The 17,776-nt window shown below is 47.6% G+C and overlaps 1 protein-coding gene across 1 annotated transcript; it reads left to right on the forward strand.

Moving 5' to 3' along the window:
* Window positions 1-529: 529 nt before the first annotated feature.
* LOC147729991 (uncharacterized) lies at window positions 530-2,263 on the forward strand. The gene has a single exon (XM_086954051.1). The coding sequence runs from the start codon at window positions 530-532 to the stop codon at window positions 2,261-2,263; it is 1,734 nt and encodes a 577-aa protein (XP_086810177.1).
* The last annotated feature ends 15,513 nt before the right edge of the window (window positions 2,264-17,776 follow it).

The raw sequence follows: 17,776 nt of genomic DNA on the forward strand, positions 1-17,776 counted from the left end.
GGAGCGTGGCTTTCCAAGGTACGGGGCAAAGTTGCGGGGTGGGCGGGTTGGAGTGGTTAGACCACTGTGTAAACCGCCTAGTCGTTTCCCTGCACCCTTCCCTCACGTACACCTCGACCACTCGTTTGTTAACTACTTGCACCTGGTTTCCCTCACTCCCGGTCCCTGTGTGGAGCGTTTTTGAGCGTCTCCCTAATATCGTCTCTCTGTTTCCTTCTTTTTGGGCGGCACTCTCCCGGACTTCGCCTGGAGACCGAAGCTGACGTTTTCCACTCTGGCTGCAACACCACCCGGACGACGCCGGAACACCCTGGAACTGCCTGCTTTTCCTCGGGGCGTCAGAACGGAGCCCGACGAGTTTGCCCGTATAAGACTAACTTCTCGTAGAAAGAAGTCATACTTGAAAATAAAACCCTCTCTAAAAGCACTATTCAAGTCTTCTGAATCCGTTACTGACCCAGCAAACCCCACCCCAGTACAAGTGGTGTCAGAAGTGGGATCTCCATCTGAGTCCGTCTGTACTGCCGAGATGGACGCCCTCATACAACATTTGATAAAAGGACAAGAAAAACTGGAGTGGGCCGTAGAGAGACAATTATCAGCGGCTCAAGCTGACAGAGACCTGTTTAAAAATACAGTCACAGCTCAACTGGAGTGCATGCAGAAAAATGTAACGAATCCCCCAGGTGTAGTGCATGTAGAGAGCAGAAGTCATACACCTAGCCACTCGGGAATCGCCTTACAGAAATATGTTCATGGTGAAGACCCGGACGCTTTTCTTATGAACTTTGAAAGGGCCGCTAGAGCCCTAGGCTGGCCAGAAGAGAAGTGGCCGTTTTTTCTTGCCCCGTTGTTAACGGGAAAGGCTCAGTTTGCTTATCAAGTAGCCAATCCTGCAGGAAATGCTCCTTACGCCCTTATCAAGAATGTAATATTGGACCATTTGGGGCTGGACCCAGAAGCGTACCGAGTGCGTTTCCGAAAGGAGAAGGGAGTGTCTGGTGAGAACCCCAAAACGTTATTCTTTCGAATAAAAATGATGGCCGACAAATGGCTTAAACCGGAAACCAGCACAAAGGAAGACATATTAGCAAAAATCTATTTGGAGCAATTCATGGAGGCCCTTCCTTATGGGTCACAGAGGTGGTTGAGACAACACTCGGGCCTGACTGTAGAACAAGCTATTGAAATGGCTGCCAATTATGCAAGAGCTCAACCTAGGGAAATCGGTTGGGAGAACGAAAGACAGTCCAAACAAGCTCCACCACCAAGGGTGGAAAAGAAGGGGAAGCCCATACCTGATACTCCAAGACCAAGACCGTTAAGAATGGAGTCTCCTATGACACGGGGACCGCAATGCTTTGAGTGTGGCGAGTGGGGCCACATTGCCCGGCTCTGTCCCCGAAAACATCCAACAGAGGAACCAATGGAAGTGGGCTACCTGCCGAAAGCGGTCCTGTACTCCGCCGAGTTGGGGACGTCATTTTATGTGAGTATAAATATAAACGACAATGAAGTGAGAGCCCTGTTGGATTCTGGATGTAGACAGTCTGTAGTGCAAGAACGCTTGGTACACCCCAACCAGTATCTCCCCAATACTCTGGTACATATCCGTTGTGTCCATGGAGACGTCAAGCCATATCCCTTAGCACAAGTTGTCATACGGTCAAAAGAAAAACCTGCCTGTAAAGTGAAAGTGGGGGTTATGGACTCGTTACCCGAAGATGTGATATTGGGGGTAGACAATCCCGAGTTCCTAGCCTTGTTCCGGAAGAGGTTGAGTCTTCCGTGTCCCTCGGAGAGGGAACCTAAACCAGCACTCCTGTTGCCGGATCCATGGGTTATGGATCGTAGTTTCAAATTCGCCCAGTCTGAAGATAGGACTTTATACAATGCGTGGGAGTCTGCACACAGTACACAAGACAACCCGGACACCCCTTTTCCAAGGTTTGTCATACGTAAAGATCTCTTGTATCGTGAAGCAGAGGAAGGGAGTACGCCACAGCTTCTCGTTCCCGCATCTTTCAGGGAACAAGTACTGTTCTTTGCCCATGCACATTTAACGGCCGGACACGCCGGTAAAGAAAAGACCACGGAGAGCATACTACGGCATTTCTATTGGCCAGGTGTGTATAAAGATGTGCAGGACTTTTGTAGGAAATGCGACGTCTGTCAAAGACGTAATACACACAGACCTCCAGCTGCTCCTTTACAGCCTATGCCCATTGTGGGAGTCCCGTTGAAAGAGTGGGGATGGATTTGATTGGACCCCTGCCCAAATCCTCATGGGGACACCAGTACGCATTGGTCTTAGTGGATTACGCCACTAGGTTCATAGAGGCCTTTCCTTTACGTGCACCTAACACCGCTAATGTCTCAGAGAAGTTGGTGGAGCTCTTCGCCCGTGTTGGGTTCCCAAAAGAGATCCTCACAGATCAAGGAACTCCATTCACCTCCCGCTTGATGAAGGAAGTGTGCAAAACATTCAGCATTCGACACCTAAAAACCTCGGTTTATCACCCTCAAACCGATGGCCTTGTGGAACGCTACAATCAGTCACTGAAGTCGACCTTGAAGAAACTGTTGTCCACGGATGGGCCTACATGGGATCGGTTGCTTCCTCTGGCATTATATGTGCTGAGAGCGCAAAAACAAAGTAGCCTGGGGTGCTCAGCTTTTGAACTGCTGTATGGAAGACTCCCCAGATCGTTGCTTGAAATCACAAAAGAAGCATGGGAAACCCAGGAAAGCGAAGAACAAAGGTCCCTCTTGGAATACACCTCCCAGTTAAGGACGAAATTGGCCAAACTCAGGGGCCTAGCTGAGGCCAATTTGGAACGGCAAAAAGAGAAACAGAAACAATATTATGATCGAGGAACCAAGTTAAGGACACTTCAGGTTGGAGACTGGGCACTTGTTCTTCTTCCTACCATTGCTAACAAGAAGAAGTGGATGGGACCATATAAAGTGGTAGAAACGATCGGCAACACCACCTATAAGTTACGGATCACGCCAAACAAAACGCAAAGCTACCACATTAACTTACTAAAAAAATGGATCGGTCCTATACCACGGAACAACAACATGGCACAACCCCTGGAGTCCGACAACACAACCACACTGGACCGCCTGGTCATCAATACTGAACTGTCCGGTAAGATGAAAGAAAGTCTCATGGAAGTCCTCAAACCGCTGGCTCCTATCTTTTCAGACCTTCCTGGTAAGACAACATTAGTGGAACACTGTATCGAGACCCTCCCCGGAAAAACAGTAAAGCAACGACCTTATCGGATTCCGGCTGCCAGACGTGCGGACGTAAGGAAAGAGGTCCAGGACATGTTAAATCTGGGAGTGATCAGACCGTCGAAAAGCGACTGGGCATCTCCGATGGTGCCAAAACCCGACGGATCCAAGAGATTTTGCATGGACTTTAGGGCACTTAATGCAATCTCCACATTTGACGCCTATCCAATACCTAGAGTCGACGAGTTGGTGGAAAAACTGGGTGACGCTGTGTTCATCACCACTCTCGACCTTACTAAAGGCTATTGGCAGGTGCCTCTTCGTGAACAAGACCGAAAGAAGACTGCCTTCTGTACAGAAGAGGGTCTGTATGAATTTACTGTTCTGCCTTTTGGTCTTCACGGTGCCCCAGCCACATTTTAGAGACTCATGAACTGTGTGTTGAAACCCTATAAGTCGTTTAGCTCGGCCTATCTAGACGACATTGTGATCTACAGTAAGACCTGGGACGAACATCTACAACACATCCAGACCATACTAACAGCCTTGCAACGAGCTGGCCTGCATGTTAACGCCAAGAAGTCCCGAGCAGCATTCCATCGAGTAAACTACTTGGGGTATGTATTGGGTGAAGGCACCATTGCTCCACAGGCTGAGAAAATCAAGGCCATCAAAAATACAGTATTCCCGAGCAACAAAAAGGACGTGCGAGCATTCCTCGGTTTGATCGGATACTATAGGCGGTTTATTCCGAACTTTGCTGAAGTCGCCGCCCCCCTCACCGATCTTCTGAGAAAGTCCGTCAAACCCAGTGAAATTCAACGTCCTTCCCAGGAAGCTGTAGATGCCTTTGAACAGTTGAAACATATTATAACGAGCGCTCCTGTGCTGGAGTCACCCAACTTTGAAAAAACTTTTGTTCTTGCCACAGACGCTTCCAACGTCGGATTGGGCGCAGTGCTCTCACAAAGAGGAGATGATGGGATCGAACATCCCATCTTGTATGCCAGCCGAAAACTGTTTCCAAGGGAGTGTAAATATTCCACAGTGGAGCGAGAATGCCTGGCCATTAAGTGGGCCGTTGATAAATTACAGTATTATTTGGAGGGGAAACCTTTCATCCTCCTTACGGACCATGCTCCTCTGAGATGGATGTACCAAAACCGGACTGTGAATCCCAGGGTTCTTAGATGGTTCCTTTCCCTGCAGCCCTACTCATTTGAAGTGCAGCATAGAAAGGGCAAAGACAATGGCAACGCTGATTTCCTGTCCCGTGTCTTTCCTCTCCCCGATCGGGAGATTCCAGGGGGGGAGGTGTGTGACGGGGCGGCTGGTCGGCAGGGTGTGAATACTGAGGTCTCTGTTGTACATGATTGGTGGTCAGCTGTACCTCTCTCGCCTTTTTCCCTCCAGCAGCAGGAACCGTTACCTGGGGAGGACTGGAACCGCCATGACTCTGTGAGTCCCTGGGACTGCGAGCCGGACATTGGACAAAGTTACTTTCAGTCCGGTTGCTTGGACGACGAGACTCCGCCCACTTCGAACGTAGCCACGTTAAAAGAAGGCGGATCCCGGAAGACGCCGGAACCCTTTCCCCCGGAGGACGAGACTGGCGTGGAGTGGAGACCGAGCACGGAGGAGAACGCAAGTAGACGAGTTGAAGACAACAAGCCAGGAGGCCAACGTTCCTGCGAAGCGCCCCGCCACGTTCCCGCGGGAGGAGCGTGGCTTTCCAAGGTACGGGGCAAAGTTGCGGGGTGGGCGGGTTGGAGTGGTTAGACCACTGTGTAAACCGCCTAGTCGTTTCCCTGCACCCTTCCCTCACGTACACCTCGACCACTCGTTTGTTAACTACTTGCACCTGGTTTCCCTCACTCCCGGTCCCTGTGTGGAGCGTTTTTGAGCGTCTCCCTAATATCGTCTCTCTGTTTCCTTCTTTTTGGGCGGCACTCTCCCGGACTTCGCCTGGAGACCGAAGCTGACGTTTTCCACTCTGGCTGCAACACCACCCGGACGACGCCGGAACACCCTGGAACTGCCTGCTTTTCCTCGGGGCGTCAGAACGGAGCCCGACGAGTTTGCCCGTATAAGACTAACTTCTCGTAGAAAGAAGTCATACTTGAAAATAAAACCCTCTCTAAAAGCACTATTCAAGTCTTCTGAATCCGTTACTGACCCAGCAAACCCCACCCCAGTACAATGCTTCACAGATGTCCAAGAGGCTGGCAATGCAGTGTCTCAGGGAGGCTACATAAAGTAGTATATCATCAGCGTGTGGGGAGATACGGTCCTCCCACCCCTATGCCCATCTGAGGCCTCGAATGATAGGGTCCCACCTTATCCAGGCTGCTAATGGTTCTAACACCAGAGCAAATACATGTGGTGATAGGGGGCAACCCTGACATGTGCCACGTCCAGGGTGAAAGTTAGCTGAGATATGTCCATTTACTACTACAAGTGCTAAGGGTTTCCTATAAAGCAGCTAAACCCATGCGCAGAATTTAGGGATGAAGCCTATGTGTTTCAAAATGGCAAACATGAAGGGCCACTCCACTATGTCGAAAGCTATACGTGCATCTAAAGATAGGATAGCTGCTGGTTCCTGGATCGTAGGAGTAAGTGCTGTGTTCCTACCCGGCATGAAGCCGGATTGATCTGGATGTATCAATTTAGTAAGATAGGGCGTGAGTTGGCTAGTATTTTGGCCTCCACGTTGAGCAGTGAGATCGGCCTGTATGACGCACATTCCATGGCTGGCTTTCCGAGTTTATGAATGGGTACTATTGTCGCTATACGTTGGTCTCTAGAGAGTTTTCCGATATTTAGGCTGTCTACATATATCTTCAATAAATAGGGAGTACTTGTCATAGCTGTTTTTTACCTAACTCAATGGGTATGCCTTTAGGATCCTAGGGCTTTCCCATATTGTATAGATCCTATGGCCAATGCTAACTCATCTGTGGTGAAGTCTGCTTCAAGGTCTTGGGCTTCTTCTGGTGTAAGTGTGAGCTTAGTGATATCTCTGAGGAATGCCTGCGCCTCTCTGACTGTAGTAGTGGTTTCCAGGGTATATACTTTCTCGTAGTGTGCTGCTAGCGTGTTAACTACCATCTGGGGGTCTGTTATGGGGTCTTCTGCATCCACTTGTAACTGCGTCACCCATCGAGTAGCGCGCTCTCTTTTATCCAACCAAGCCAAAATTTTCCCCGCTTAGTCACCTACTTCGTATACTTTATGTTGGGTGGCTAAAAGTTTAGACTTTGTTTCCTCCCACATATATTCTCTATATCCTTGCTTTTTTAAATAAAGGTCATGGGCAGTGTCTGCGGTGGGGTTTATTTATTTATTTTTATTTATTTATTTATTGCTATTTGTAAAGCGCAGCATATACCCGTAGGCGTCTTGGCGCTGGTTGTTTGCAGAAGTCTAGATGATATTAAAGTTCTCTGAATTTACCCTTGTAAAGTTATTGAGTAAACAGCCACGTTTTGAGTCTCCGGCGAAATTGGAGCAGCGTTGGACAAGTTCTAATGTCCAACGGGAGAGTGTTCCACAGTTTTGGTGCCGCGACCGTAAAACGACGGTCGCCCCAAGATACTGTTTTGACACGGGGAATCACTAAGAGATTGCTGTTGGAGGACCTGAGTTGACGGGAAGGCTGATATGGTATCAGTTGCTCACTCAGTGAGTGTGGGCCCTGTCCGTTAAGTGTCTTATAGACAATGCATAGTGACTTGAATTTGATCCGGTTCTGGTTCGTCAGCCAGTGAAGTCGCGAGATGGCATCTGAAGTGGACACATATTTAGGAATTCCGAAAACCAGGCGAGCCGCAGCATTTTGCACTGACTGTAATTTTCTCAAGACTCTGGTTTGTGTGTTCAAAAATAGGCCGTTACAGTAATCCAGTGACGATAAAACCAGGGAGCTAACTAGGGTTTTGATAGCCGCCACTGGAAGGTAGGGACTGATTTTTTTGATCATGCGAAGTTTATAGTGGGCTGTGGAAGCCACTTTGTTTGCATGGTCCATGAAATTGAGGCCATCATCAAAGATGATACCCAAATTTCTTACCTTGGGGACTGGTTTGGGGATAGCTCCAAAACTAGCTGGCCACCATTGGGCTGACCAGTTCGGCGAGAGAGGGCCAAATATCACAACTTCAGTTTTTTCTGAATTAAGTTTCAGGCAATTAGTTGCCATCCAATCTCCTATCTCCGTCATTCCCCTCTGAAAGCGTTGGGCCACTTCTAGTCCGTCTCCCCTTATGGCCAGAACCAATTGCGTGTCGTCCGCATATGAGGTAAGGCCCATCCCATGTGCTTTGATGACATTAGCAAGGTCCGACACGTAGATGTTAAATAGTGTCGGACTCAGGGATGAGCCTTGAGGTACCCCACATGGCAGCGTCAGCTTAGCAGATTGGTAAGATCCTAGGGTGACGGCCTGAGTTCTCTCAGAAAGAAAAGTTGCCAGAAGTTCCTTGGCTGTGTGGCAAATGCCCATCTTCTCGACACGATCGACCAAGATCTTGTGGTCGACCGTGTCGAAAGCCGCCGAGAGGTCTAGCAGTACCAGTACTGCAGTTCCGCCAAGGTCTCTAATTCGGCGCACATCATCGGCGGCTTTGAATAAAGCCATTTCTGTCCCATGATGTTTCCGAAATCCGAACTGGGTATCGTCCAGTAAACTATGCCTCTCAATATATTCTGATAATTGAATATTCATGGCCTTTTCCACCACTTTGGCCAGAAAAGGCAGGCTGGCAATTGGCCGATAGTTTTTTAACTCTGTCTTGTCTGCTCCTGGTTTCTTCAAGAGAGGTTTGAGCAGCGTAGTTTTTAAGGACTGAGGATAGTTTCCTGAACACAGTATGGAGTTACATACCTGTGTCAGGACCGGTATTATTGAGTCCATCACTGGGGGGAGGACCGAAAATGGGCAAGGATCTAGTATGGATCCTGACTTAATAGTTGAAACAATACTCAATATTTGGTCATCCGTTATTGGTTTAAAACTGGGAAAGATTGGAGTTTGGGATTTTCTCAAGGTAGAAGGCACTGTTTGGGTATGTAAAATATTAGTAGATTTGAGGGAAAAAGCCTGGTAGATGTCATCTACTTTAGAAAAGAAGAAATTTGCCAATGCATCACACAAGGTTTGGGATGGTGGTGGTGTTAAGTCTTGGATATGGCCTGAAAGGGATTTAGTGATTTCATAAAGCTTTCGGCTGGAATTTTTTGCTTGCTCTATTTGGTCTGAGTAGAAGGATTTTTTTGCAGCTATAATCATACTTTTGTAGACGGCTAGAGATTCTTTGTAGCGTGTCCTACATGCCTGATCATAATTCTTCCTCCATTGCCTTTCAAAATGTCTATTTTGTTGTTTTTGTGTTTTTAGTTCATCTGTGTACCATGGTGCCGTAGGAGCAGATCTATTCTTTGAGATTGTCTTGGTGGGAACGAGGAGGTTTATGGCCTGACTCAGCCAGTCATGGTACAGCTGTGTTGCTACAGCCGGTTCATGGCATGTGTTCTCTCCGCTTGATTCACTTCTTGTTCTAAGGCTTCTACCTGTATTTTTTCGTTCCTTTTTGTGGCCAGCTATTGCCAAAACGGCCTTCCCTCGAAGAACTGTCTTATATGCTACCCATAGAACTGTTGGAGAGGCGATCGAGTGTTCGTACGTCTGAAAATATTGTTGCATTGTTTTGGTCAGAGTTTTCCCAATTTTAGGATTTTTGAGAAACCCCGGATATATAGGGAAGGTTCGGCGTGGAGTTTTAGCTGGATGCATATACTTCACTATGACTGGGGTGTGGTCGTCAATACCTCTGGGCAGTTGAGTCGCCTCTTGTAACTTTCCTAGACTATCTGCCAGTGCAAGTATGTAATCTTTCCTAGATAGTCTATTGTGTACCCCAGGGTGAAATGTATATTGCTGTTCCAAGGGAAATTTGTACCGCCATATATCTGAGGCACTTTGCCTCAAGGAATTCAGCAAACAGGGATTTGTACTACCCTGCTCTCTTTGTGGCATATGTTCGAGCCTATTATTGATTGTGGCATTGAAATCGCTGCCTTTGAGGAGTTCTCCTCCAGGGAGGGCGTGGAGGAATGTGCTGAGGGCTGGAAGCCAGTGAGTGAAGTGCCGACGGGTTGTATACTAAGACAATATTATATACCTGTCTATTCCATTGCCATGTAATGACTGTGAATCATCCCTGGCCTTCCGTCCATGTTTTTTTAACTATGATTGGGAACTGTTTTAGAATCGCACAAGTTACTACTTGTGTAACGATATATCTGTAAGAGACATTAGTTAGTGATAGATTCCTTACCTTAGAATATCCCCAGCAGTCAGACTGGATCCGGAATTTTTTTGCGTAGCAATACCCTTGCGCGTCGGTAGGTGTCGTCTGCGGCTCCGCATCCGTTGTCGGAGTAGTGGGCGCTGTGATGACGTCGTCGGAGTACTTAGACGCCGCCTCCGCGTGCTGACGTCAGTTCTTAGCCACAGCTTTTCTACTCCAGAAACGCAGAGCCATGCTAAAAAACAACACTGGTGCCAAAGAAACTAGGGCCCTGAAAGGGTATGATGACCTTAACCCTAGATATCGGTTCGCAGAAACGGGGAGGATGGGTGAGTCGGTAAGGAATCTATCACTAACTAATGTCTCTTACAGATATATTGTTACACCAGTAGTAACTTGTGCATCTGAAAGAGACACCTTAGTGATAGATTTCTTACCTTAGAATAGATACCCCAGCAATACCAACCCCGGTGGTGGGTCTGCGAACCAATAATCACACCAGAAAGTCCTGGAGGACGGAACGGCCAAAGAAGCTATTCCTCCGGACTTGGCTGTCCAGGCAATAGTGTCTTGCAAACATGTGCAGCGAGGCCCACATAGCTGCCTGGCAAATGTCCTGCAAGGGAACTCCTCGGCCCAAGGCAGTTGTAGTCGCCGTGGCTCGAGTGGAATGAGCCCTCAGCCCAACAGGGGGTTCCTTCTTAGCCAAGGAGTAACACGCCTGGATACACAAGATGATCCCCCGCGAGATGGTCCGCTTGTGCACCGCCTTTCCCTTCTTAGGGCCCAAGTAACCAACAAAGAGTTGGTCATCCACCCGGAACTGGTATGTGCGATCTAGATAGAAAGAGAGCGCACGTTTTGGGTCCAGACGGTGAAGCCGCTCTTCCTCTTTTGAGGGATGCGGAGGCGGAAAGAAGGTGGGCAAGGTAATGGACTGCCCGATGTGGAAGGCCGTGACAACCTTGGGCAGGAACGAAGGTCTCGTCCGCAACACAACCTTGTCCGGATGAACAGAGAGGAAAGGAGGTTTAGAGGATTAAGCCTGGAGCTCACTCACTCTCCTGGCAGAGGTGATAGCAACCAGGAAAGCAGTCTTCAGATTAAGAAGGCGAAGAGGACAGTTATGAAGTAGCTCAAAGGGAGCGCACATCAGAAAAGTAAGAACCAGGTTCAAGTCCCACTGAGGCATCACGAAAGGAACGGGTGGAAACGTGTGTGTGATGCTTTTCAGAAATCGATTTACAATAGGGGACTTGAACAAAGATGGCTGGTCAGGCAGCCACAGGAAGGCTGAAAGGGCAGAAAGGTAGCCCTTGATAGTGCCCAGAGCAGAGCCCTGCTGGGCAAGAGAAAGAAAGAGGAGGAGAACCTCAGAAAGAGAGGCAGAAAGAGGATCCACAGCCTTTGCTGTGCGCCATGCCACAAATCAGTTCCACCTGCAGGCGTATACCGACTTTGGTTTCAACTAAATTGACAGAATTTATTCTTGGGGAACACTCTATAGCCTGTCAGCATGCGTCTATATTGCGCCTAAAACATAGCCATGGTAGGGATCTAATTATTGTAAATGTTTATAATAATATTGTGGGCCCTAAACGTGATATGATTGTTCCCGATGTTGAACGCGCTATTGAAGCTGCAATCATTCTCTCTAAGAACAATTTTGTAATTCTGTGGGCAGGTGATTTTAACATTCAAGCCTGTAGATATGCTTGGAAGGGGAAATGTGGTCACCACGAGGATTATGTAGGGGGTGAAAGTGTTTATGTTAATCATTTCCCGCACAGTGATTATGGCAGCGCACTGAATAACTTAATAGCCAAGTTCAATTTGGAATTGCTTGACTGTACAAAAAACAAAAATTATGAAATTTGTCCAACTTTTAGGGGGAGAGATGCCCATTCCAATATTGACCATATTCTGGTGTCCAGCGGCTCAATTTTCACAGCCTGTGAGTGATCACAACAGCATCTCTGTGGAGTTAATGGGCTGGGGTCAAAAAAGCGTTGTGAACGGTAAAGCTGTCCACGGGATTACCGCTGAGAGACCAAATGGTACAAGAATTAAATGGATTAAAATTGATCCTAACAAACTAACAAAGGATATTATTTGTAAATGTACCAGAGAGGTTGAATACTGCCTTGCACCTAATGTGATAGTGCCTGATGTTCTCTCCAATTTTATAAAAATTACATGCACAGTTGAAAATTCCCTGTTAAAAAGAAACAGAAGGGTTAAAAGAAACAAAACTGTGTGGTTTGACAAACATTGTGCCGAGACTCTGAAAAGATTAAAAAGTGTACTTAATGCTAAACCTAGAAATAAAGAAAGAGTCAGAGAAGAACGTATTAATTATAAACTGGCCCTGTCAACCAGGAAAAGGGAGCTACAGGACGAGGCCTGGAATAAACTTGATATGGCCGCTGTAACTAAAAACCATAAACTCTTTTGGGAAACGATAAATGGCCCATTCTTAAAGAATGAAAACATCCACTGACCAATGGCCCATGTTTAGTTTAGTTTAGTTTATGGCATTTGTTAAGCGCTTGGTTGCACAGAGAACAGTGCGTCCCCGCGCTGACAACCCTACCTACAACTCTTCGGCCAGGCTTAAAGAGGCTGGACACAGGGGCAAGGGTACACTATGCTGAGTTTAACCTGGGAAAGAGATGGGTTTTCAGCCTCTGTCTAAACCTGGTTTCAGAGGGCTCCATCCTCAGTTCGATAGGTAGGTTATTCCAGTTGTTGCTGGCGTGGTGTCTGAAAGAGCGTCCTCCCATCCTTGCTCTATGTATCCGAGGTACCACTAATTGCATGCTACCCATCGACCTCAAAGAACGTGTAGGGCAATATACTGGAAGCAAGTCCTGGAGATATGGAGGTGCTTTTTTGTGGGCTATACGGTGGGTGATGCACATGGTTTTGAAATTGATTCTTTCCTTTATTGGGAGCCAATGAAGGGTGCGTAATGCATGTTTCCCAGAAGCTCTCCTAGGGAGGTTGAGGACCAGCCTCGCTGCAGCATTCTGGACGCGTTGAAGCTGTGTGAGGCCCTTTTTACTAAGTCCACATAGGAGGGAGTTCCCATAATCTAACTGGGAGGTGACCAAGGCGTGTACCATGGTTTTTCTGGAGCTAGGGGGCAATAGGTCCAGGATTTTCCTTAGGACCTTCAGAAGTCCGTAGCATTTTCCCGCAACCTTACCCACATGATTGGTGTAGGCAAGATTAGAGTCCAGATGAAAGCCAAGGTTCTTAACTGTGTCCACTGGGACCGGGACAGAGCCCAGTTCAGTGGGCCACCAGGCAGAGGTCCAGATGGAAGGACGTGGACCTACAATAAGAACTTCCGTCTTGTTACCATTAAGGCGGAGACAGTTTTGTTTCATCCAGCCGTCAAGAGCCACAAGGCAAGCCGAGAAATTCTCCGCATCCACAACTGGATCACGGGACAAATTGATCACCAGTTGTGTGTCATCTGCATAGGAGACTATTGCCACACCATATGACTCCACCAGTTTGGCAAGGGGTTCCATGTACAGATTGAATAATGTAGGGCTCAAAATAGAGCCCTGGGGAACCCCTTGCCTGAGACACCTTACACTGGATTTGCATGGTGGGCAATGCACTTGAAATCTTCTGTTTTTCAGAAAGGATACCAGCCACTCATGAGCAGGACCGGTTATTCCCTTTTCCCTCAGTCGGTCCAGTAGTACGGGATGTGATACGGTATCAAACGCCGCACTTAAGTCTAATAGGACTAGTTTGGCCGTGTGACCTTCATCCGCCTTGCTCCGCAGCAATTCTGTTGATAGGAGGAGGGCAGTCTCAGTCGAGTGTTTCGCTCTGAAACCCGATTGAGACGTGTGCAGGAGCAAGTTTTCCTCCATAAAACTTACCAGCTGTCGATTGGCCAGTTTTTCTACTACCTTCGCGCAGTAGGGGAGAAGGGAGATAGGCCTTAGGTTGTCGAGTTGCGCTATGCTTAAGTGGGCTTTCTTTTTTATTGGGACGACTTGGGCCAGTTTCCAGCTGTCCGGCACTAGACATTCATCGAAGGAAAGCGTGGCCATATTGCCTATCTGCTTCGCCACCTGGGGAAGATGATTACGGAGAATTCTCGCTGGTACCGCATCAAGGGGAGAGCCCGAGTGGATGTCCGATAGGATGTTGATAAACTCCTCAGTTTGGGGAACCGCAAATTTCCTGAGTTATTTTTTGACCATATTACCGCGGTTAAGGTCGGGCAAGTTAGTAGCCTCTAAATTAGTCTGAAAAGAAGCATAGATCTTTTCTACCTTCCCTATGAAAAAGTCTGCGATCTCGTTGCATGACTCGGTCGTGGGTGGGACTTCCCCTGAGCTCGCGGGAGTAGTGGAGAGTTCCTTTAGAATCATAAAGAGCTCTTTCGATGTATTCTCTGCACAGCCTATCCTGTTGTTATAGTACTCTCTTTTAGATTTCCTGATCTGGCTGTGGTAGACTCTGAGTTCGCTCTTATAGGCTTCGCGTAGTGAGGGGGCGTAATCCACTCTCCATCTACGCTCCAAGGTTTTGCATTTGGTTTTGGCGGCGCGTAGCTCAGCGGTGAACCACGGAGCGGATTTCGTGCTCCTTGCCATGGGTTTGTGAGTCCAAGGGGCTACATTATCCAGCGCGCCTTGAACCCATTCTTCATACATCTTGTATGCCTCCACCAAATTGTCACTATGCTTTGGGGGGTCCTGTTGAAGGGCTTGACGGAAGGCCTCGTGACTGAATTTCCTCCAGTCCCTGCGTCTAATAGCGGGAGGTTTCCGTAAGGGCCCCCTGTTGGGCAGTTTTCTGAATTGAAATGGTATCAGATAATGATCTGACCATAGGATCTTAATCGGAGCAGAGACCCTTATATCGTCCCAGTTAGTGAAAATAGGGTCTAATAGATGTCCTGCTTGATGGGTGGCTCTATTGTCAGCTATCTCAAACATAAGAGCTCTGAGTTCATTGATTAAGGAAACGGCCTCTCTGCAGTAGACATCCTCTAAGTGCACGTTGAGGTCTCCAACAATCATGAATTTATTATGGCGTAAGGCCGATTGCGTTAAAACATCCAGGAGGCTTTCAATGAACGCCGTTGCCACACCCGGGGGGCGGTAAATAAGGAAGCCCTTAATGGTACAGTTAGGGCTGACCGTGATAGAGAAGAGTCCTGATTCACATTTACTAATGGAAGCTGGTTCAAGAGAGACTCGTAGGTCGCTTTTGTGAATAATAGCTATCCCCCCCCCTCTTTGGTCCCCTCTATTGATGTGAAGAATATCGAAGCCGGGAGGAAGGGCCTCTACTATATCAGGGATGGATTGTTCATCCAGCCATGTCTCGGTCAAGAAGACCAAGTCGGGTCTGTCGTCAGTCAGCAGGTCATAGATATTCAGGCTATGTTTTTTCATTGAGCGGCAGTTCAGTAATACGGCAGATAGTTCCTTACCCTCATTACTCGTTGCTTGGTCTCTGCGGATAGTATGGCCACAGCCCACACATTTCAGGGGCCATTGTTCCACCCGCAGCTTGTGATAGCATTCCGTCGGCAGCCTCCTGCGCAGCTGAAGTAATGCCTGCCTCGTATATGTTATATTCCCATGTTGGTCTGAGATGGTTTGGACAGGGGGACAGGGGCTGGGCCGCGGATGGACGCGGACGGGCGCAGACGGGCTTGCCTTAGGCGCGCCTTTGGCGCGCAAACGGCGCTCCCGCTGCGCTCGTCCGCTGCGCTTGCGAGGCTGGCACATTTGGGGAGGGAGTGGGCGTGGCCAGAGAGATGGGCGTGGCCTCGCGAAGCAGCGATGGCGGCCCTTTCCCTGTCTTTCCCGCGATGCAGCGCTAGCTCCGCTGCTCGTGGGGTGCCCTGAATTAGGCTAGAGGGTGCTGTTAACCTCAGGAGAGGAGTAAGTAAGTTTTAAGAAATGTAAAACATAAGATGCAAAATTTTAAAAATACGAGTGCAACTAGCCTCCGGCTTCCGCCTCAGAGGTGTAGGGAGAAGTCACCAGCGCTTTCAGTCAGCGCTTAATTATAGGCGGGGGAGTGGGCGTGGCCAGAGAGATGGACGTGGCCTCGCGAAGCAGCGATGGCGGCCCTTTCCCTGTCTTTCCCGCGATGCAGCGCTAGCTCCGCTGCTCGTGGGGTGCCCTGAATTAGGCTAGAGGGTGCTGTTAACCTCAGGAGAGGAGTAAGTAAGTTTTAAGAAATGTAAAACATAAGATGCAAAATTTTTAAAATACGAGTGCAACTAGCCTCCGGCTTCCGCCTCAGAGGTGTAGGGAGAAGTCACCAGCGCTTTCAGTCAGCGCTTAATTATAGGCGGGGGAGTGGGCGTGGCCAGAGAGATGGGCGTGGCCTCGCGAAGCAGCGATTGCGGCCCTTTCCCTGTCTTTCCCGCGATGCAGCGCTAGCTCCGCTGCTCGTGGGGTGCCCTGAATTAGGCTAGAGGGTGCTGTTAACCTCAGGAGAGGAGTAAGTAAGTTTTAAGAAATGTAAAACATAAGATGCAAAATTTTAAAAATACGAGTGCAACTAGCCTCCGGCTTCCGCCTCAGAGGTGTAGGGAGAAGTCAGCTGTCTTGCATGGATTGCACATTTCTCTGAGGTTTTTAATTCTGATTTTAAATCTGATGGGTCTATCTTATGTTTTAATTGGAAGAAAATGCAGTTGTTTTTAACTTTAAATGAAGTGACAGATGCAATCAAAAATAGTAAGGGTAGTAAAGCACCCGGGCCCGATGGGGTACCCATGGACTTTTATAAACATGAAATAACATTATGGGCCCCAATCTTAACTCGTTACTTCAATGCTGCGGTGGAAGATAATTTACCACTGACATGCCGCCAATCAATTATTATACCCCTTTATAAAAAAGGATCCAGGTCAGAGGCAAGGAATTATCGTCCAATCTCTCTTTTGGACTCGACAGTTAAAATCCTTAGTCGAGTCCTATTAGTGAGATTGGAAGCCTGGGCCGAGGAGAATAACATTCTGTCCCCAGTGCAATATGGGTTTCGTAGGGGATTAGGAACAATGGAGCAGTGCGTGAACCTGGAACTCATAGTCGGCAAGTATACCAAAGCCAAATCTGGTAATCTTTATTTATGCTTTGCCGACTTGAGTTCCGCGTTCGATCTGGTGGAACACGCACTGCTCTGGCCCATACTACTAACAATGGGCGCCCCCACTGAAATTATCCATCTGCTCGCTCGCTTGTATAGTAATTTATCAAGCAAAGTAAGGTTTGGAATAGATGGACAGTGTACCCCTTTCTTTGAAGTTAAGAGAGGCATCCGTCAAGGATGCGTACTTGCCCCTTTACTATGTTCACTTTTTATTAACCATGTGGATACATTTCTGAAATTGATTAATGCAGATGCTCCAACTATAAATGGTAACCCCGTCCCAGTCCTCTTATATGCGGACGACGCGGTCCTCCTCTCTAGGACACATAATGGACTGCAACAATTAATTGATCAATTCCATATCTTTACTAAGAACAGGAATTTGAAAATCAACAAAGGGAAGACGGTTACCATGGTTTGTGGTAAGAAACCTAGAAAACACAAACCCTTTTTTCTAGAAGGAGAGAAACTAGAACCAGTTAATAGTTTCTGCTATTTAGGGAAATGGGAAATGGATTAATGAACAAAACAGTGTCCTTTTCAAAATGGCCCGGAATACAAATTGTATATTTAGATTTGCTGCTAAACTAGGGGATCGCAGAATTCGTGAAATGCTAACCCTTTTTAATGCTAGATGCGTTTCCTCAGCTATATATGGAGCTGGAGTATGGGGGTATGATGTACAGTGTGCCAAATCTATCCAGGTGAGGGAGAATGTGTTTTTAAAAAGATTAATCAGTGCTCCAGTTATGGCTTCAACTGAGCTAATACATAAGGAATTAGATATGTACTATATCAATGATCTAATTGCCCTTCGTCCTCTATCCTTATGGCGCTCAATATGGGCAAAGGAGGAAACCAAGTTTACGCAGGACGTAATAACAGATTGTATCAAACTTGATCGCCGATCGAACATTCCCTGGCTGAAGCATATACATCATTGGTATAAAACATTATATGGACTGGACATTTATAATGAATTAATAATGGACCCTATTTTATCAAAGCGGGAGCTGAAGGTCTTGTTTATGAAATTTACAGAAGAGACCAGGATGGAAAAATATACTAAACAG

The sequence above is a fragment of the Lissotriton vulgaris genome, chromosome 2_1 (assembly GCF_964263255.1).
Source record: "Lissotriton vulgaris chromosome 2_1, aLisVul1.2, whole genome shotgun sequence".
Taxonomy (NCBI): Eukaryota; Metazoa; Chordata; class Amphibia; order Caudata; family Salamandridae; genus Lissotriton; species Lissotriton vulgaris.

Bases quoted from the DNA above. Each gene is read 5' to 3' on its own strand.
- LOC147729991 (XM_086954051.1), top strand. From the start codon at position 530: ATGGACGCCCTCATACAACATTTGATAAAAGGACAAGAAAAACTGGAG.